The 22,756-nt window shown below is 44.5% G+C and overlaps 1 protein-coding gene and 1 non-coding gene across 2 annotated transcripts in view; one reads left to right on the top strand and one right to left on the bottom strand.

The window, feature by feature from the left end:
* The window catches only part of WDFY4 (WDFY family member 4), a 388,818-nt gene that overhangs the window by 353,481 nt on the left and 12,581 nt on the right, over positions 1-22,756 (top strand). Inside the window, exons 51-56 of the mRNA XM_075527922.1 lie at positions 4,409-4,562; positions 6,336-6,427; positions 10,976-11,188; positions 12,179-12,326; positions 20,031-20,215; positions 20,978-21,136. Coding sequence (XP_075384037.1) covers positions 4,409-4,562; positions 6,336-6,427; positions 10,976-11,188; positions 12,179-12,326; positions 20,031-20,215; positions 20,978-21,136 — 951 coding nt within the window. The remainder of the gene's footprint in view (positions 1-4,408; positions 4,563-6,335; positions 6,428-10,975; positions 11,189-12,178; positions 12,327-20,030; positions 20,216-20,977; positions 21,137-22,756) is intronic.
* LOC142423621 (small nucleolar RNA SNORA3/SNORA45 family) lies at positions 16,567-16,696 on the bottom strand. The gene has a single exon (XR_012779232.1). It is a non-coding gene; the product is annotated as a small nucleolar RNA SNORA3/SNORA45 family (small nucleolar RNA).

Raw genomic sequence — 22,756 nt, 5'->3', positions numbered from 1 at the left:
TCTTTTGATAACCGGGCACCATCAGCTTTCTTAGATCACAACTCTTAGAGGGTACCCTGCTAGCTTCCCTAGGTTATCAACAACAGGGAGGAGCCTAAATCACTCCCAGTAAATAGAGCAGTAAGGTCTACAGTGGTTGTTTAGAGGGCACAGGTTGTTTGTGGAAATGGACAGGTCCCCCACCCCACCCCACAACACAGGGACATGGATTGTATAACGAGGGGTTTCACCATGAAGTACCACGCCACACCATGTGCCCTGTGATGTATGGACACTGCCGGCAGTGCATCAAGGACAGGGTGGTATGTCTGCATGATAGCCTGGCTGTTGAGCACACATGGCATCTCACCATTACTGCATGCCTCCGTGATGAAGGTCTGATGACTGACTGAACAGCCGGTACTGGGCTAGTTCAGCACTGTGGCTTCCCACTATAAAGGATGTGGAGTGGTATGGCTGGCACCAAGGGCTCTCCAAATAGACTAAGGACTGCCGTGTATGGATGCTGGAGCAAGGCATACTTTTTCTTCATATTCCACTGTTAGTAAATGAATCAATATCCTAATAGATGCATAACTCTATTGTTCTCTGTTTGCTTTTATATTTAGACCTTTAATTGTTATTAACTGCTGTCAAGTCGGTTTTAATTGTGAGGACCCCATGTGGGACACACCACTCTCTCTCTCTCTCTCTCTCTGCCCAGTTCTGACATGATTCCACAAAGTCGCAGTCAAGGCATCAACATTTTCTTGTGTGAGAGCAGTAGTTGCTTTCTAACTTGAGCTCAGATCCAACCTGGGTGGGTGAGTTAGCTTATTGTGCCAACCTGGCGGATAAACACAAGTGGGATTAATTGAAGGGCGGAGAGATAAATGGCTCTATGAGCCTTGCCTTTCAAGTTCTTGGATCTCTTGCTTTCTGATGGTCAGACCAGGGTGCAATTGCCTTAGCCAGTTCCCTGCTTCAACTGGCAAGGCGCACTTCCTGCAAGACATCCACGTGGAGAAGCCACATGGACCTATCCTGATGCAGCCCTGGGTGTTGGAGCACCCATATGGAGATCCCCACCAGCGCTGAGATGTTTACACATTCACCGACTCGGCTTTCCCCCCTGCAGTCAGCATTATTGCATCTGTTTTGTGAGATGGAGGAGGACTTTGTGGATTGGTGTCAGACATGGGTTAATGTTGGACTTGTGGGTTTGGGCAGCACTGGGTTAGGATGTTCTCTTGATGTGCACTGAACCTTTATTTAAAACTCTCTCTTATACATGAGTTTCTGTGGATTTGTTTCTCTAAAGTACCCAGACTAACACAGTGGGCCTGAGCCAGGCAGCCAGCACCCCAGTGAGGAAACAGCCTCCATCACTGCTATCGTTGTATTTAATAAAGAACAGAAATAAAATGCTGTGTTAATTAAGTCACAACCCATGTGAAGTCAGCTGTAACCAGCCGTTACCACCAGCAGGAAAGCACTTTCTGAACCACCTAAGATGAGCCAGGCTGGTTTTGTGTAAGACATATGCTTGCAGCTGCAGAGAGCCATGCGCTCTGGATGGGTGTCAGCCGAGTCAGCAAGCGGGTGCCAGGGAGGTGGACCTACAGTGTCTGTGTCTGTCCGGGAGAATGATCCTGGGCCTCTTTATTAGTGTCCCCATCACACCCAGTGCCCTGTGGGTCAGTACCCCACCTTCTTGTAACCATCACATTATATGAGGCAGGGACAGTAGGGATGCAGCCTAATCTGCACTGCAAATTGAGGACAGCTGTCGCATGACAGATCATAGAGGGGACAATAATCAGACAGCATTGGAGCCAGGATCTAAAAGGCTTACAACAGTGCCTTGATGAGAACCCTCCAGGGTCTCCAAGGTTTTGACTAAAAATATAAGTATTGTAGAGATTCGGTTAGCAGGATCAGTAAAGGCAAGGGTGGTAGTCCGAGGAGTTGCTGGCTGGTGTAAATGGTTAATGTTCTCGTTTCTCGAAGGGTGCAGTTTCAAGGCTGCTCAGAAGCACCTCATAAAAAAGATCTGGAGATCAAATTTTGAACAATCAACCACCCAAAACCCCACGAGCTCAGTTTGCCCTCCATATACGGGCGCGTCCTGAGTCAAGATAAATTCAGTGGCAATGGTGACTTAGAACTTCCTAATTCTTAGTGTTCAACCCTTCATGCTTTAAAAAGAAAGCTTGATTCAGTGAGTTATGTGGTTAAGTGAGACACAATTGAGAAAAATTTGGCTATTTTTAATGCTTTACAAATAGCCACTCTCCTTACCATTTTGAAAGCATCTTTTTCAAACACCCTCTTGGCAGTTTTATTTATTTAATACAAGGTCACATCTTACAGGGAAAGCAAGCTAGTGGTTTCTCTGAGGTCAGTCCCACGCTCTGCTGAGAACCAGACGGAGCTGGCAGCTGGACTAATGAGCCTCACAAACAACAACAGACTTACTACTGTTGAGTCCATCTGGATGCATAACCACCAGGTAGGACAGAATCGAACTGCCTTTTGGGTTTCTGCAGCTTTAAATCTTTACAGCGATTGACAGCCTCCTCTCTCTCCCCAGGAACAGCTGGTGGGTTTGAATCACTGACCTTGTAGCTAGCAGCTCAGCGCTAGCTCACTGCACCACCAGAGTTCCTGTCGATGAATGCATAGGTTTCCCAAATACACTGTTACAGCAAGAGCTTTTAACAGCCTATTAGTTAGGATGTTCAACAAGCAAACACACAGACATCAGGACGCCGTTGCGTCACGTTGACTCATCATGATCCTATCCAAAGTTGTAATCTTTAAGGAAGCAAATTTCCCCAACTTCATTCCATGGATGAGCTACCTGTTCAGTTAACAGCTAAGCACTTGAACTCTGCCACGAGGGCTCCTTAATGTAGGATGTTAGGGCTTCGCTCCACTTCAGATCATGCTGATGGATAGACCTTGGTCCAGTACTTCTGCCTGGACACTTGGTTTACTTCAAATGGCTAGCTATAATTTTGATGTTGTTTTACTTCTTTCGTTTGGACCTTCCTTTAACAGGCACGCTGTAAAACTAAAGATGCCTCTCTCTCTTCCTCTCCGTTTCTTTGCTGGTCTGCTCTTCTTTTTCTCCCTTCTTTGGTTACTAAGAGTCTAGTCCTAGCTGGCACTCATTGCAGACAGCCACCAGAGTTATGTCAATAGACTCAATTATAAGTAACAAAGTAACTCTACTTTTCTTCTAGGGAATTTGGCATTTTTCTTTTTATCACAGAAGGGAGAAAACCCATTAATTTTGAAACAAATGTATGCAAATACATTTATTAATACAGGAAATAGGAAAATCAGTTATTGCTTCCTTTATAAATAATACAGGCTTAAGTTTTAAAGATATTACTTTTGCTAAAATGCATTAGAAGCTGTGAAAAAATAACATTTTTCTTTGTGGTAATATCTTTAACCAGATTTGTAGCACTAACAATATTTCCTATGTATATATTATTTTTATTTAATACAGCTAATCTTTTTATTACCATATCATATTGTTTCTCTGGAGATTACCATCAGTGCTCATAAAAGCTGCAAACGGAGAAGGGGCAATGAGAAGGCATCCATCTCCAGCAGATATAATGCTTCATCTGTAGATTAAATACACAAAGCTCTTAATATGCTTCAGTGAGTGCCTGGTTAGGTGCATATTTATTTAGACCCTTCCCCCATTGGGCTTACATTTCTGTTTGAATATGCTGAAGGACAACATTACCCAGTTTAAAGCAAGAGCAAAGCAACCTTGGGGGAAAAGCCACATCTTTAAGCATCCCACATACTGTGTTTTGTTGAGACTCCAGAGGTAATGGAATCCCTGTACAGCAAATGACTCAAAGATCCCAGTGGATCGTCTGTCTCACCAGGAAAATTACTAATCAGGCCTTGACCAATGGGAACCCCAAGTGTGTGGCATCTTTTCCTTCTCAGACAAAAACAGAAACAAAACTGAGTCTGTTGTGGTCCCACACAGTTTGCTTATATCGATGTGTATCTGCACTCAATTCAACTTGTGGTTCACACTGTAAACTGGCACAGGACAAAGCCTGACCTTGGAGTGACCTCCAAAATTTGATCTCAGGTATGTCATTTGCTTCTGTGACTACTAAATATGTAGGAGCTTCAGTCTTCTACAAAATGGAAATGCCAATTCCTTCCTAATTCAACCACTGCCACGATTAAAAGTGATTGTTAATGTGTGTTTTAAACAAAATACCAGAGAGCAATTGAGGTAAGTACATTATATCTTTATGAAAATCCGACATTTTGTATCAATGACACATGGAATGGATGGATGAACAGATACCCACACAAGTGATACTGGTGTAGCCAGAGGACTCAAGCCCTTGCTGATGATCATGCTGACCCTTTGTCCTTATAGGGTGGAAGCTTTGATGTGGCAGATCGAATGTTCCACAGTGTGAAAAACGCATGGGAGTCTGCCTCCAGGGAGAACATGAGTGACGTCAGGGAACTGACACCAGAGTTCTTCTACTTGCCTGAGTTCCTAATGAATTGTAATGCAGTGGAGTTAGGTAAGCAGAGTTCCTACCTGAGACCTGGATGGGGTGAGTTCAGTGCCGGCTCTCCTTCTATCCTGTCCCTGCTAATCTTATCAAAATCTTTGTTGAGCAAGTAAGCAGCAAAAAAAAAAATCACTGCTAACCCATTGATTTGGACTCTTGGTGACAGTACAGGACAGAATAGAACTGTCCCGTTGAGACTTCACATTTTGATGGGGCAGGCAGCCTAATCTTGCTTGAAAGGAGAGGCTGGTGGGTTCAAACCACTGGCCTTGTGGTTAGCATGTGCATGCCATTGTGCTACCAGGGCTCCTTCAGATAAGCAGTTAGGTCCTTCAAAGAATCACGTGTGGTTGATGTGAGGTCACCACTTGGAGGCAGCATCGGAATGGAGGGTCAGAGCTGTGGAAGGACACCAGCTACCCTGAGTGCTCTGAGCCAAAGTACCCCAGTGAATGGTCTGCATTTGTGAGTCATGCCTCCAGAGCACTTAGAAAAAGGAAGCAAACAACCCCAGAGTCACAGTGGACCATGTTAGGATGATCTCAGACTGTGGCTGCAGCCTGGGGCAGGAAGGAGGCAGCAGTAGGCACTGGCCAGGGAGGGAATAAGCCTCAGTCCTTAGCATTGTTTCCTCTGGCTATTAATTTCTCCTTCAAATATTACTCAGGGCATGTTCCCCGAGGCAGCCATAGCACACTGCTGCTGCACAAGGCTTTCAGTCCTGGACATGCAGAATGTTCAAAACAGATGTGTGGAAGCCAGGTGAATCAGGTCCCAGGATTTGGGGCAGGGCTGGCCTCATCAGTGTCCAAATCTTCTGACGCCTCATGTGAATCAATGCTGAGAACCAGACAGATATAAAAGTCAGTTATCACAACATGTAGACCATGAAAGAAGTCATTCAGGAACTTGGCAACCAAGAGGTGGGCAGTTCACCAGCCTGCTGGATCAGGAAAGGTACCAGAGACTGAAGATCATCAGTGCGCGCTCCATTTTTATGGGGTTTATAAGTTAAAATGGGGAAGAAAAGCACATAAATAAACATATAAGTAAATAATCAAATTAAGCTTGCAAAAAATTCAAATTAGCAAACATAAAATTCCTCCTGTTAATGAAAGAGATGCTGGTTTCTCTATTTATAAATAATCTAGCAGAGGATCCTGGTGGCTCGGCGATGAAGCACTCAGCTGCTAGCTGGAAGGTTGGTGATTGGAATCCACTAGCCACTCCGCTGGAGCAAGATGCAGTAGTCTGATTGCATAAAGATTACAGCCTGGAAACCCTATGGGGATACTTTTCCTCTGTCTTCCAGGGTCACTATGAGTGGGAATCAACCCTATAGCAGTGGGTTTGCTATAAATAGTATAATAGATATTTCAAGTTCCCATTTACTCTTTCATTTACTTATTCAACAAAATTAAATGGCCCAGATACTCAGATAGAAGGCCTAGTGTAGGGAGAGGGACATACCGTGATGACGCTCCAATATGAAAGGAGAATGTATTACTGAAATAGTCGGCAGAGAATTAATATTCCGTGGGAAGCCAAGGGGACCACTTGAAGGAGACAAAGACATGAAGGCCAGGTGGGGATTCTCCAGTAAACGAGGAGGGAACACACTAATGGCAGAAGAGTCCTGAGCACTGTGACCTGAGCAGAACATACTTCCCACTTGACCTATGTCATCAAAAGCCCTGCGCAGCACAGTGCTTCCAGCTGCTAATTTCTGGCCAATTCATACTTCCATTCATCCAAAGCTCCACTATTTCTCTTTCTACGCAGGCTGCATGCAGGATGGGACAGTGTTGGGGGATGTACAACTCCCTCCCTGGGCTGATGGAGATCCTCATAAATTCATCAGCCTTCACAGACAGGTGAGTCAAGCTAGGCCACTCTGAAACCCCTTCCTCAAATGAAAGTATTTAGATATAAACTTCAGCTTCATCTTAATTCCATGGAGTCTTTCTGTCTATGTAAGGCGGTGAGAACAAGCAATTCCCAGGCTCCTGTGTCTGTAGAGCATTGAGAAGGGGCTGGAGTCTGTCCGCCAGGCTGGCAGATAACATTTGGGTTGGGGCTCTTTCAAGAGTTCTATTAGGGTTTGCTCTTATACCAATTTGTTGTGGGAATCACGGAGATAGAAGGAGAAATTCTTCTTAGATTCCCTAGAGCAGTGGTTCCCAACCTTCCTAATGCCGGGACCCTGTAATACAGGTCCTCATGTGGTGGTGACCCCCCAACCATAAATTTATTTTCATTGCTACTTCATAACTGTAATTTTGCTGCTGTTGTGAATCTGGAAACCCCAATGAAAGGGTCATTTGACCCCCAAAGGGGTCATGACTCACAGGTTGAGAACCGCTGCCCTAGAGGGAAAATCATTGCACTTACCAAACACTATACACAGGGTCATTCCCAATTGCCAAATGTACGCCAACGATTGGTTGTAGGCCTGAAGAGGCTCCTGGCCAAATCCTTTGCCAGGTCTGAAAAGGATTTGGCTTAGTACCAGAAAAGGGCATGTCAATATAGACTAGAAGCTATTTTGTAATTTTGTGAGATTTATCCTGGATTAGGATAGCCACTTGAAAAGATGTTTGGCATCATTTATATCCACAAAACATGGAGTAAAACCAGTTGATATTGAGGGTATTTCAATGAAACAAAATGTGTGTGACTATTTGAGTGATCTTCTCTGTAAATCGTCTCTGAATTCACACGAAAGCCATTTTTAGAAGCACAGGATAAAACTGTGGGGCGGAATTATATGGTCACTGCCTTGATTGTAGTAAAAGTTTCACAGGTGCATGTATATGGCAGAGGGAGTGGTAAAGCCATCATCACATTCCATTTTATAACACTTTCTTCTTTTTTGTGCGCATTATTATTAGCACCTATCCCGCCCCACCCACCACCTCCCTGCCATAACATTAGAAACTATTAATCTAGTTACTGTCTCTATAGATTTACCTGTGCTGTACTTCATACACACAAGAACAAAACAAAACACCAAACTAAACAGAAACCTCAATTACAAAGAAATCAGAAAATATTTTAAAAAATAGAATGCATTGAAAATGGGTCAAAGGGAAGAACAAATGATAAGGTGTTAAATTGTAACCTAACTCTATTTGCGTTAATTTCCTTTCCTGTGCACTCTATCTGGTAGCATGGTTATTCCAAACTCTGTTCAATAGTCAGAGGGAAATCAGCAGAGGTTAATTCATATGGACACCCTGTAAATCGACTGTCGAGCTTTCTCTGTCATCCATAGCGTTCTATAAAGTGAATCTTCAGAACGTTCCCCTCCTCCATTTGTATTTTATTATTTACAATCCTTGAATCACAGAGATTGGGGTGCTCTTTCTGTGGGGAGTTGGCTACCTTGGGTGACTGCTTTAGTTTAAGACAAAGGCTGTACATACTTACGAGAGCAGAAAGCCTAGCATGTCTCCGACAGGCTGGCAATGGGTGCGAGCTACTGACCATGCCGTTAGCAGCAGCCTTGCATGTCATCTGCTCCACCTCCAGGACACCTTTGAAAAATTAAATTAAGTCTAAAAAAAAAAGACTATGAGGGGTGGAACCTGGAAGTCTAAATAGTGACAAGAAATCTGTGCCCTTTCCGCTGTCCATCTCTCTTGGTGAGGAGAAACGTGTTCTTGATTGATCATTGATAACAGCAGTCATTCCAGCCCCCACCTCACCCCCTTCCACGCCTGTGGTTTCGAGTACTAAGGCCAAGATCAGCATGGCCTGCCGGCAACAACAGCCTTACTTCAACATATTCTCAGAAAGACCCGTCCCAGGCCGTGTGTATCTACCTATCCAGGACTCACTATAGCCCTGACTACAGGTACCTAGGAGCTAGTTAAGGAAATAAATTACTCAAACAACCCTCACATTATTGGAAAACCGAAACCAAGAAAAATGGCACACGGAAGATTGCCCCTCATGTGAGGCACAGTGAAAGGCGCGATTCTTCTGAGTCTACCATTCAATCCGAAGAATATCTAAGAGTCTTCTGGAGATACTCCATATAATATTTTTGTTACCACTACAAAAACATGTCATGGTGGGAAAAGGGACACCACAGACCAGCACACCTGTCTTTCCGCTGGACCGCGTTCCTGCAGTTCTCACGACAGCACGTTGCTCATCTCCTCAAGCTCATCCTCCCTCCGCCTGGCCTACTTGTCTTCAAAGCCGCCTCGGCCATGTAGCTCCGAGAAACATAGGTGGCCTCACTTGCTAGACCCCCTTATGAGGCTAAATGCCCTCCTCGGTGTCACTAAGGCTCATTGAAAGCCATCACATATTTGCCCTTAGGTTTCCTGTACGGACACAGGTTTCTCAATGAAGAAATTTCACGTCCCGTCCTTTCCATGATTGATAAAGGAAGGGTCCTGTACCCATTGTTAATAATTTATAAGTACTCGAGTGAAGTAAAGGAACTCTAGTAGCATAATGGATTATGCACTGGTTGCTAACACAAAGTCAGCAGTTCAAAACCACCAGCTACTCCCAGGGGAAAAGACGAAGCTTTCTGCTCTAGTAAAGATTTACAGCCTTGAAAACCTACAGGGTGAGTCCTACCGTGTTCTTCAGGGTTGCTGTAAGAATTGACTTGATGGCAGTGGGCTGGGATTAGAGTGAAGTAAGGTGGCCCTGAGCGGTGCATGCAGAGGAGTGTAGCTCTAAGTTCATGAATAGGTCCCTTCGAAGAAACGCCTACTACTTCTAACAAACTAGTCATTGAAATCCTATGGAAAATGGTTATATTCTGGTACACAGGGGTCACCAGGGTGCATTAGAATTGATTCAATGACAATTGGCTTGGTATTTGGTTTGGGGGAAGTCAGACTTGTTTATGGAGGGTGGATGATCCCGGAGAGGTTCTGAGATCTGGAGGTTGGGAGCGGGAAAGTTAGTTAAAAAATACTCCCAACTCCAGTCATAATGTGGCTTAATTATACATGACAGCAAAAGCACCCATGACTGAAAGAAAATACACACACAAAACGCCAGTGCCCACATGGAACACTCTTCAAGTAAGAGCCAGGTGTGTGGGTATCAACTGGGCAGCCTTTTGTAAAGCATCTCATCGGCCGCTGATTTGGAAATATAGTGAAACCTCAGAGAGAGTCCGTGCAAGAGGGTGGGACAGGGCAGGTAGGCTGGAAATCTGCCTTCCTTCGCTGATCTTTTCTTTTTTGCTTACACAAAACAATAAAGAGAAAATAATAGAATACAGGGAAATAATGTTTTTTTACCAAATGTGCACACCACTAAGTCTTCACCTAAACCTATAGTCATTTCCCTATTTTATAGATGCAGACACTGAGGCATAGTAGTATTGGGAATTTGAGGTCAGTGGATGCCAGCTCAGAGGTCCAGGGGCTGACTAGGTGAGCTGAGGCTGAAGGGACCAAGGAAGAGAATGGAAACACATTCAGATTTCAATGTTTTAAAAATCAAGCTACTTTTAACCCTAGCATCCGGGGACAGCCACAGCACAGCCGTCTGGTAGGTTGTGGGGCCTCAACTAAGTAAGGGTAGTTGGGCTATTCACGTGTTGTTGCTTTAAGAGAATGGCTGGGAAGCCTGGATTAAAGGAACCAAGTAAAGAGCCGGAATGCTCATGCATCTATGCAAGCAAGTAACTCACAGCCAAGCCAATGATCCGGAGGAGAGAGAGTGCAATGAAATCTCTAATGATCCTTCTCAATGGATCAGGGTCATTAAGCCATGATCCACAAGTCAAGCCCAACCTGCGGCCTGTTTTTGTACATCCCATGAGCTAACAATGGTTTTCACATTTTTACATTGCTGGGGGAGGGGGAAGAGGGTGGTGTTAAAAATAACACTCATATTTCATAACATGTTAATATTCTATGAAACTCACATTTAGTTGACATAAACAAAGTTGGAACATGACCATTAAAAAAGAGAAGAGAGAAACTTGAGCGACTGTGTTCGGATTCAAAGGAAAAGATGTCTTTAGAGCTTAGCACTACAGTCCGTCTCACTTCCTCACAGGCTGCAGTCAAAATCACCTCTCTCCATATGCCGGCTCTCATGAGAGATCCAAGGGTTACTTTCCAATCTAGTAACTCAGGTTAGACACCACTTGCAGGCCAGCACAATATAGCTGTTCTGAATTCCATGGTTAATTCATGAAGTGAATGAACAAAGGTGGTAGGAACAATCAGATTGGCTTTGGCATTTGCTGGAAGCAGGCATTGGGATGGGTCTCTGTTGATGATATCTGCCTCCTGGAACCCAACTGAGTGCAGGGACCACTACTTTTCTTTCCTGCACACATCAGTGTCTAAAGTGTATACTTCCTTGCAGCTTGTGTGGAGGGAGCCTGACTCTGGGATAGGCCTATAATTTTCACGTCTTTTGGGTCTTGGGTCCAGGCTCTGGAAAGTGACTTTGTCAGCTCCAACCTCCACCATTGGATAGACCTCATTTTTGGATATAAGCAGCAAGGCTCAGCTGCGGTGGAGGCTGTTAACACCTTCCACCCCTACTTCTATGGCGACAAGATGGACCTCAGCAGCACTGGAGATCCACTGATCAAGAGCACTATCTTGGGCTTTATCAGCAACTTTGGACAGGTGCCCAGACAGGTATGCCGTGTCACTTGTCTTCCCTGTCAGAAAGTTTGTGAAGCATGAACTTGGAGAGGGAAAAATATTATCTCCTTGAAGAAGGGCAAGAACAAAAACTGGAGAGGAAAACAGTCTTTATTTGTCTATGCCTTAAATATTAGAACTAAACCTTCATTGTCACTTGATGATGATGATGATGATGTGATGAATGTCAATAATGAAAGCTACATCCATCTGTGACATATGTGATAAGTGTTTTCTACATGGTATTTAATTCTTATTTTTTAAAGTTTTATTGGCACTTCATCCACATAATTCTTTTTGTATATCTACTTCACAGAGTTGATGTAACTATCCAATGAGTGAACACACTGTAAGTGCCTAAAATGTGTTAAAACCAGTCGCTTCTAACTCATGGCAACTCTGTGTATGTCGGAGTAGAACTTTGCGCTGTAGAAAATAGTCAATAGTTGTTTTTTGGAAGTAGACTGCCAGGAGTTTCTTCTGAGTTGCCTACGGATGGACTGGAACTTCCAGCCTTTCAGTGAGCAGCCAAGGGATCTAACCATTTTTACCATCCAATGTCTCTGAAATATTATTAGCACTCAAAAATTATTATTAAAGATTAGTGTGAATAATTCACTGACTCCTCTCAAGAATTCTGAATAGGAGTTATTTTGTGTTTACAAATCAGAAAAGCTCAGTAACATCCCCAGAATCATACAATTAGCAAGTGACCGGGGCAGAGTTCTAGTCCTGCCTAGCCAGCTCCAAAGCCTGAACTGTATTGTCACAGGTTTGAGGATATCTACTAGCCACGTGCTGTGTAACTCAGGGAAAGAGCCTCCCCTGTGAGAGTCATGGACCACTGTCAAACTCCTCCATAAGGACAACTCCCACTGGGTCATCACAGAAAATGCCAGCATGGCTGCACTGGGAGGATTCCGTCCCTGTGTATTTTTTCCTTAATTATCTATGTGGTGTGCATTTTCCCTTTTGCCTCTCCAGCTCTTCACCAAACCCCACCCAACAAGGACTTCCACAGGAAAGCTGTCCCCTGGGAAAGAGATGAACACAGCGCTGAGTCTGCTGGGTCACCCCCAGCCATTCTTCTACAGCCTGCAGTCTCTGAAGCCTTCTCCAGTCACAGTCAAAGGTAAGCCTCTGGCCATGCCCGTCAGGGGCCCAGTCAGCGGGATCACAGCTTCAGTATGGAGGGTTAGGAGCACCGATTTGGTGAAAGGGTTGTTTTTGACGTGGGTTGACTATGTCTTTAGCCAGGTGGGAATCTGGAGAGGCCTTCACTCATGGCAGGATTCTAGCATTCACCTCTGTTGGACTGACTTCAACCTCTCTCTCTCTCTCTCTCTCTCTCTCTCTCTCTCTCTCTCTCTCTCTCTCTCTCTCTCATAGTGGATTCATGCATATGTGTACAAACACACACTCATACCCACAGACGAACAGGGAGCCTCCAGGTCTCCTGGCCACCATTTGTCTGTCATGTTGTCATACTGTGGGGGGTTGTTGTGTGTAGTGATGCTGCAAGTTATGTTACTAGTATTTCAAATACCACAGGATCAGGCAAAGTGAACAAGTTTCAGCAGTGTTCCCGACTAAGAGCAGACTACAAAGAAGGAGTAAACCATTCACTTCAGAAGAATTAGCCCCTGAAAATGATGTAACTAAAACAGAACACTGGCAGAGATAGTACCAGAAGGTGCTGCCCTGTTTGGAAGAGCAAGACGAATCCACTGCCATGGAGACAATGCTGACTGAGAGCACCCCCTGTGGGTTTGGGGACTGTACCATTATAGGATGGCGCTCAGACTCTGACTGAGGAAGAGCTGCCTCTCAGAGCACATGTGACCATAATTACATACGTGGAGTATATCCTGTGGGAGAAAAGCCTTCGGGACCTCTATTTGCTGATGAGGAATGACTCAATAAGATACCAATTAGCTGCAAACATCTATTAATAATTGGAAATTGGAATGTACTAAGTATGAATATAGGAAAATTTAAATTGTAAAAAATATGGACTTTAGTGATATGAAATGAATTGAAATTGGCCATTTTGTAGCAGAAAATCAGATGGCTTACTCTGCTAGGAATGACAGATTCAAGAATAGGATCACATCCAACATCTAAAATGACAGTTCAAGGTCTGTTGAAGTACAATACTCTTAGTGATAGGCTAATATCTACTCACATACAAGGAAATCCAGTCACCACAACTATTACTTAAATTGATGCACCAACTCCTAATGCTAGTGATGCAGAAATTGAAGAATTTTATCTACAGCCTGAATTTGATCAAACATACGATCACGATGCACTGATAGTTATTGATAACTGGAACGCAAACGTTATGAATGCAGAGGAAGGAGGAGTAGTTGGAAAAGACAGTCTTGTCCGTGAGAGAAAAGAAGCTGGAAATCACCTGATAGAATTTTGCCAGAATAATGGCTTCACTTCAAACACCTTTATCCAACAACAGGTGTCGACTTCTCCAAAAGGAACATCCAGAAATCAGGTGAACTACGTCTGTAGAAAGAGGCGATGGAGAAACTCGGTATCAGCAAACAAAGTGAGGCCAGCGGCTGACTCTAAAACAGATCACACATTACTCGTATGGAAGTTCAAGTTAAAATTGAAGAAAATTAAAATAAGGCAAGAGCCAAGATGTGACCTTGAATATATCCCACCTGAATTTTGAGAACAAGAAGTGCAGATTGAACTCTAGTGACAGAAGACCTGATGAGCTGTGGGAGGAAATCAAGAACATCATCACGAAGAAAGCAAAAGGTCATTTCTGGAGGCACGGGGAGTCCAGGGTGGACGATACCTTCAGGACCAGGGGGGAGAGGGGCGGCACTGGGAGAGTAGTGGGTGAGTGGGTTGGAAAGGAGGAACTTATTTCAAGGATCCACATGTGACCTCCTCCCTGGGAGATGGACTGCAGAGAAGGGGGGGGAGGGAGACTCCGGATAGGGCAAGATATGACAAAATAACAATCTATAAATTATCAAGGGCTCATGAGGGAGGGGGGAGCACGGAAGGAGGGGGAAAAAAGAGGACCTGATGCAAAGGGCTTAAGTGGAGAGCAAATGCTTTGAAAATGATTAGGGCTTAGAATGTACAGATGTGCTTTATACAGTTGATGTATGTATATGTAAGGATTGTGATAAGAGTTGTATGAGCCCCTAATAAAGTGTAAAAAAAAAGAAGACAGGAGATAAAGAAAAGATCAATATGAAAGGATGGGGGGAAAATATATCAAGCCAACAGAAGTCAAAAGAAAGCTGGAGCACCCATAATAATCTCAGACAAAATCAACATCAAATTTAATGACATAATGAGAGACAAAGAAGATCACTGTATAATTATGAAAGCTTTAATTGAACAAGAAACTATAAGCAATATATATGTGCCAACTCAAAGACCATCAAAATAGACTAATCAGATTCTTATAGAAATGAAGAGAAAAATAGATCATAATATGATAGTACTGTGTTATATGCATGTGAATTTTTGACATTGTACAAGGAAGACCAAAGAAAACTCCATGCATTTGAATCATGGTGCCGGTAAAGAATATTGAAAGTACCCTGGTTTGCCAAAAGAACCCACAAATTTGTCTTGAAAAGAGCCAGGCTGCTCATTAGGGGCAGGGATAGTGAGACTGCTTGGCGTACTTTGGAGATGTCATCGGAAGAGACCGGTTCCCTGGAAAAGGACATAATGCTTGGTAAAGTAGAAGGACAGAGAAACAGTAAAACCCGTGACAAGATGGACTAACACAGTGGCTGCAGCCATGGGCTCACACATAAGGACACATTTGAAGATGACGCAGGACGAGGCAGTGTTTTGTTCTGTTGTATTGGGGTCTCTGTGAGTTGGTAATGACAGAACGCCAACTAACAACAATGCATTTCCTGGAAAATGACCCAGCTCTGCCCCTTGGAGGTATCCCCAGGGCTGCTTAGCCTCCTGCTGGACAATCATGAGCTCTGAACCAGACCGCCCAAGCATGAGTTCCAGTCCTACTGTGGCCAAGATGTGAGACCTTAGGCAAGTCTCTGGGCCTTTGTGAGCCTCTGGACACAAGGGCAGTGCACAATGAGATCATTCATAAGTAGCCCCAGCACGTGGTTAGCACTCTGTAAACATTGTTGTTTATCCATCAGTCTTTTTATTTACTATAAGTTTGGTAACTTCTTTAATTTCCACAAAGCTTGGAGAGACTGTGGAATGGCCGGAAGTCAGCAGAGGAATGTCCCTCAAACCAGATTAGAACAGTCACCCAGTTGGGACAGAAGGTTTGGTGGGTTGGCCCTCAGGGTCGTGGGTATGACGTCTGATGACTGTACCACATGGGGAGATGTCACTAAATGGAGATGACATGTTCATCCTAAAGACTTGAATTAAAATTAAACTTGACCACCGGGAAAAAAAAAGCATGTTTAAAGGTCAAATTTATTGGGAGGGAGATAGTAAGTTCTCTTTTATTTCTTTTGGACTGTTTGTGTTTTACCTCAACCTGATTGATTATGGATAATACACTACCAAACACATTTTATGAAGCAAATATAAAAATACCGAAACCAGGTAAAGCTATCACCAGAATTGAAAATTACAGATCAATACCCTAATGAATATAGATGCCAACAGAATTCAACTAAACATCAAAAAGTAAAACAAAATTTAAAACTCATGAACAATGCAAGGATCAAATATGCAAGGATGGTTTATATTAGAAAAACAATCCATTTAATTTATCACATAAACAAAATAAAAAGCATATTATTAATTGATGCAGAAAAGGAACTTAATAAAATACAACATCCATTCCTGATAAAACCTCTCAACAAAATAAGTATAGAAGGGACATTTCTCGAAAAAGAAATTAAAGAACGATACCACTTACAATAATTACACAAAGGTAAAATATTTAGGAATCAATCTTACCAGAGAAAAGAAAGATTTGCACAAAGAAAACTACAAAATACTCTTTCAAATAACTGAAAGAAACTTATACATATGGAACAAATTAACATGTTCCTTGATAGGCAGACAAAACGGTGTAAAAATATCAATATTACCAAAATTGCTTTACAAAATAAATGCAATTCTGATGCAAATTCCACTGCAATTTTTCAAGGAAATGGGAAAAATGAATTACCAACTTTATATAGAAAGGAAAGAAACCTAGGATGAATAAAACAGCTACAAATTAAAAACAAAGTAGAAGGCCTTTCACTCTCGGACCTTAAAACTTACTATATAATCATGGTAATGAAAACAGCCTGGTGTTGGTGCAATGACAGATATGAAGACCAGTGGATTAGAACCGGAAACCCTGCAACACAGCCCAGTAGCTACACAGCCCAGTATCTGCATGTTTCTGACCAGGGCAGGAGTGGAGGCACTGTTTGCCCCACCAGTGAATCAAGGCCAGCAGGTCCTCTCCGAGGACTCTAGCACACCAAGACAAGAGTTGTGTCAGGATGTGACTCTGGTCTCGGACATGTAACATTTTTTATAACTAAACACATTAAATGGACAAGAGGCAGTCTTTTTAACAAATGGTGCTGGAAAAACCATCTTCAGGAAAAAAAAAGTGGAAAAGGACCCAAACCTCACATCCTGTGCAAAACAAACTCCACCTTTCAGTGCACCAGTGAGAAAAACAGCATGGCTCTCTTGCCCCACGCGCCTTACTCGCCTGACCTCACTGCGGGTGACTTCTTTTTGTTTCTGTGAATGCAGAGGGACATGAAAGGACAAAGGACAGTGATTGGAGGACATAGAAGAGGTGAAGAAAAAAATGAGGGAGGTGCTGTCAGCCATCCAAAACAGATGAGTTTGAAAAATGTTTCCAAGAATGGACTCGCAATTTGAGAAATGTACTAAATGTAATAGAAAGTGCTTGGAAGGTGATTGGGTCTTTTGGGGGGGGTACCCCCTCATATATATACACCTATGTTGATTACAGAAATTTCCATAATAGCAAAAACCTAGAAGCCATCAATACTCCAACTACAGAAGAAGGATAAGCAGTCCTTTCACCTTCGGACCATGGAATGGCGTGCATATGTCACTAATAAACCAGGACAGCCCTCTCTAACACCAGGAGACACGGACAAAGCACGGCAGCATTGTGCTTAGCAAACGCCGTCGATCTTCCGAAGATAAATATCTAATATCATCATGATTCTATGGAAAATCAAGAAGAAATGAGGTCCATATACTAATGGACAAGACTGTGGTGACTGCGGGGAGGCCCGAGACAGGAGGGGGAGCAGGGAGCAGGGAGAGATGGGGGTTTGCAGGGAATAAGCACATAAACAGGGACGGGCTTCCCGAGAGAAAAATCAGTGAACATAATACAATAAAAACTGCTTCCTGGGGAAAAGCCTCCAGATTCCTTACTCCTCAGATCCAAACACTGGGCTGAGTGGCTCAAAGGAAGACAGTAGCAGTAGCCTGGACTGGGGGTCTTTAGTGACTTACAGGCTCCTTTCCACGTAAGCACGCCCAGAGCGTGGCTGGCCTGTTCGAGTGGCCGTAGGGAGCGGGCTACAGTGAAAACTCATTCCTGTTCAGACATTGAAAAGGTCGAGAAGTAAACCCAGTTTTTCCATAGGAAGTAATGGAAAACCAAATAATTAGTTCTGAGGCCCCCAAATTACACTAAGAAATTCATTTTTCCAGGGCTTTAAATCACTGCGGAGGCTTTGCGGCTTCTCTCATATCACTATTTCTGATACCTATTGTCGTCAAGGTTTTTTTCGCTGATTTATCCATATTAACCGTAACTTTCTGGGTTCTTTGCTTCATGGTTAACAATTTCAAACCTTTTACTATATTAGCCACTTTCATCAGATTTTTTTTTTCAAAAATGGTGATACAGTTGACTTAGTCCTGTTGTATTCAGCTGCCAGATCAGAGGAGCAGTAACCTGATTCAAAGTTTACAATGGTTTCTTTAATTAACTCCATGGTAGTTCTGACAGTTTTCCTCTTATCGTTACGGCTGGGATCACGAACTTCATCTGGAGTCATGGTTACGTTATTTGACACAAAGAAAGAGAACAAAAGGCCCGTTCCTGACCGCTTTCCTGTGCTAGCCACAGTCCATCTGAATAAGAGGCCCTTAGACGGATGCCACCCCCTCTGGGACCGTGATCTGCCGACGCATTGCTGATTCAACTGTTGGCAAAGCTCCAGACCGCGTGCAGTTTGTTTCTAACCTTGCTGTTCGAGCTGGCAGCCATTGGACGACCGAGCGCTAACTGCACAGTCACGGCACTGGAGGAGAGCACCGGTGCCGGCTCGGAGCCCGGGTGCTGTGCTTAATCACAATTCTTCTTTTTTCAATCATTTTATTGGGGGCTCATACAGCTCTTATCACAATACATACATACATACATTGTGCCAAGCACATTTGTTGCCATCCTCATTTGCAAAACATTTTCTTTCTACTTGAGCCCTTGGTATCAGCTCCTCATTTTTTCCTCTTCCTCTCCCACCCTTCCTCCCTCCCTACCTCCCTCCTGAACCCTGGATAATTTATAAATTGTTATTATTTTTCATGTCTTACACTGACCTATGTCTCCCTTCACCCACTTTTCTGTTGTCTGTCCCCCAGGGAGGGGGTTATATGGAGATCTTTGTGATCCGTACCCCCCCCACCTTCCCCCTTTTCTCTTGGTATTGCTACTCTCATTGTTGGTCCTGAGGGGTTTATCTGTCCTGGATTCCCTGTGTTTCCAGCTCTTATCTGTACCCATATACATGCTCTGGTCTAGCTGGATTTGTAAGGTAGAATTGGGATCATGATAGTGGGAGGGAGAAAGCATTAAAGAACTAGAGGAAAGTTGTGTTTCATCGGGGCTAAACTGCACCCTGACTGGCTCATCTCTTCCTTGTGACCCTTCCGTAAGGGGATGTCCAATTGTTTACAGATGGGCTTTGGATCTCCACTCTGCACTTCCCCTCATTCACATTGATATGATTTTTTTGTTCTGGGTTTTTGATGCCTGATACATGATCCCATCGATACCTCATGATCACATAGGCTGGTGTGCTTCTTCCATGTGGGCTTTGCTGTTTCTCAGCTCGATGGGCTTAATCACAACTCTCCACCGGCCATTTTCTTGGGTTGAACCTGTTGAAGCTTCCATGGAATCAGTTCCCTGACCTATAACATGGAGAAAGCACATTTATGTCATCCAACGTATGGTGCCAGTGCTGCCTCAAAGACAGGGCTAGTTTGGGGTGTCCCACATGCCTGCCCTGTTAATCCTCGCAGCAGCCTGGGAAAGAGGCCTCCTCTCCATCGGTGGGGCATGCCAATGTGCTAACCTGCGGTAACAAAGCCTGGGCACCTGGATGCTAGCTACCATGATGACTTGTAGAGAATGAAGTAGGGTGAAGACAGGGGAGTGTTGCCTGTCACAAGAAACCCTGGCAGCCGTCCTGGTCAGGGACCAGATGATTGGGTCGTATAAGGGTTCTTTTGTCCCTGGAATCAGCCCTGGCAACTCAAGCTGCTGTTCTTCTCGCGAAGAAGACCCTGAGGACCTGCATGGCTGGATACTCACTATATCTGCCCAAGCGAGTGGAGGAGATAAGGAGCAGACTCTCTAGGGGGACAAAGAGCCATTGGTGGCCTGACTCCTGCTCTGGGAGAGACTTATGTAGCCCTGGATAAGAGGGTCCAGTAGGGAAAACCCTGATGAGCCCCTAGCTAGGTGGGGGCGGGGCTTGGACAAGTTCTGCCATCCCAAGGCTCCCCTGTCCTGGTCAGGTCCAACTAGAGCGGGACACATGAACTCCACTATACTAACTGGACACAGATATGTACCTCTTTTCTCTAGGCTCTGAATCCCCCAAGGGAGCCATCGGCCAAATTATCCCCACGGAAAAGACCATCTTGGCTGTGGAGGAGAATAAGGTGCTCATGCCTGACGTCTGGAACAGGACTTTCAGCTGGGGCTTTGATGACTTCAGCTGCTGCTTGGGCACCTATGGTTCTGACAAGGTGAGATGGTCACCAGAGAGAAAAGTGTCCCTCAGCACCCCAATAATCCGCTGGGGGGAGGCAGAGTGGTCAGAGGATTCACAGCCCAGCAGAGGGGCAGTTGCCCCACGCCCCATTGCAGTTGTGCCCCGCCTGTTCATGAGCCATCCGTGTGACCCTGCAAAGGTCTTTGTCTTGAAGCCCTATTTCAAGAAGTCATGCCTACAAGTTCACAGTTCACACTCACACGTTCAAAGCAGTTGTCCTTGCTGGCAGGTTACTTGGTTAAATCTAACCCTCCCAGACAGTCAGTCTAGGATCCTAGAGTACATCGTGGGGATTTCTCCTGCCCAGACCTGGCTTACAGAACAGATAATGAGCTTTCTGTAAGATGCCAAGAGTCAGCTCTCTTGATACTTTTCCACCCCATCCCCACATGGCTGCTTGTTTGATACAGTCCCCTCTTCCCAGCCTTCTCTCACCCCTCCTTCCTCTCACCACTTTATCACATTGGATTCAGTCATGAGCCACCACGCTTCCCCTCCCTCGCACATCTTCGGTGTCATCTTCAGGAGGAAGCCATCGATGCGGGATCTAATGCTACCTTCTCCTGAGAGCTGTTTCCACAGACGTTGGTTCTGTCACCAGGGCCTGACCCAGTGCACATCTCGATTAAGCAATACTAAACAAGTGTCACCGCACTCTCCCAAGTCACTTTGTGCCGCCCCAGCCTGGGCTCGCACCAGCCTTGAACCAGCATCAGCCCCGCCCCTGTCTCCGCAGGTCCTGATGAAGTTTGAGAACCTGGCTGCTTGGGGCCGCTGCCTTTGTGCTGTGTGCCCCTCTGCAACAATGGTCATCACGTCCGGGCTCAGCACGGTGGTGTGTGTGTGGGAGCTCCGCACAACCAAAGGCCAGGCAAGAGGGCTGCACCTCAGGCAGGTGAGTGTGGCCCTCCAGCACAGGAGACAACTGAGGGGCAGAGGGTAGGCACCAAGATGGGGGGTACTCTGCATATTATCCAGGGCTTACCCACCCTAGCACCACTGGAGCTCCTTTACCTCTCAGCAGCCTGTACCCCTGTTTTCTAGGTGAGGTGCTCTGATCGCTCACCGCAAGGCCAGCTATTTGAAACCCCCAGCTGCTCTGTGGGAGAAAGAGGACACGTTCTACTCCCGTAGAGAGTTACAGTCTCAGAACCCCCACGCGCAGTTCCACTCAGTTTCTTAAGTCTGTGCTGACGTATGGCAGTGAGGTTGTTGAGGTTTTATAGATGAGGAAGGTCCAAGGGGGTAAATTACTCATCAAAGATCATATAACAGAAAATTAAAGACTCGGAGCATCATAACTAGGTACACAACAATAGAACAGGTGACGGACCATGTGTTAGTCTGGGTAGCCTAGAGAAACAAATTCATAGGCACTCATGTGTGTAAAAAAGAGCTATATATAATCATATATTCAATAATATTCCATATCAATATTGAATATTGAGAAAACGTTCCAGATCAAGTCCATAAGTCCAATATTAGCCCATATGTCTGATAACAATCTATAAGGTCCTCTTCAGACTCATAAAACACTTGCAATGACACCAAATGCAAGGAAATCACAGGCCAGTGGGTGGGAAGTCTTGTGGATCCAGTTGTGGTAGAAGCATCTCAGTGCTGGCAGGGGTCTCCATGTGGCTCCTCCAGCTCTAGGGCTCTGGCTGTCATCAGCATAGCTCCATGTGGTTTGTCAGTAGTCTTTCAGAGAGTGAACCTGTGTCCCACGCCTCAAGTGAGCTATTTATCTCCTTAGTTTTTCCAAATGAGGTCATCAAGCTGTGACCTGATTCATAGGCTAAACTCCACCCCTTCACTCTTAGTCCTGTCAAATCAACAACAGATTATGTAACTACCACACACCAGGAGGCAAGGAATTCACCCTTGTCCTACCTCATGGACCACCACCACTTGCTATAACCTGAGCAATACCTATTGCTTGCTTAACACTTAGAAGGCACCAGAATCTCCCTATACATTAGTTTCATGCCACATGCCCAGTACCTCCTTCATGTGAAGGCTTGCATGTTGGTGTGAAGCTCAGCTGCTTCTAGACTAAGACAGATTAGGCAGGACAGCTTCATGCTCTACTTCCAAAAATTAACCAGCGAAACTCAGGGGATCACAAGAGTCTGGTCCACAACCCATCATAAGAATGACCCAAAAGCAGGCAGCATTTCACTCTGTTGTGTGGGGTCACCATGAATCAGGGAATGTCCACAGCATCTATTATCATCTCCACTTCTGACGAGGAGACAGATCCAAAAAGACTTGACCTTGCGTTGTAAATCCTTTGCTTTCTGCCTGTGTATTTTTGACTTGTGCTGGGATACTCTAGGAATACTTCTTACTCTAAAATTTAATTCATTTTTATTTCTGATTTTTAATTAGCCATCCAATCTCCCAAATCAGAGTAACACTTATCAAAATCTTCAGTGGGAAGGTTTTTCCAAACTGAACATGTTTCATTGACCTGATGCTGAGTATCTGAATAATTTCTGAGTCTCTCCTTTCT

The sequence above is a fragment of the Tenrec ecaudatus genome, chromosome 12, assembly GCF_050624435.1.
Source record: "Tenrec ecaudatus isolate mTenEca1 chromosome 12, mTenEca1.hap1, whole genome shotgun sequence".
NCBI lineage: Eukaryota > Metazoa > Chordata > Mammalia > Afrosoricida > Tenrecidae > Tenrec > Tenrec ecaudatus.
Note: the sequence above shows the minus strand (reverse complement) of the source record. Positions and strands in the feature narration are given on the sequence as shown.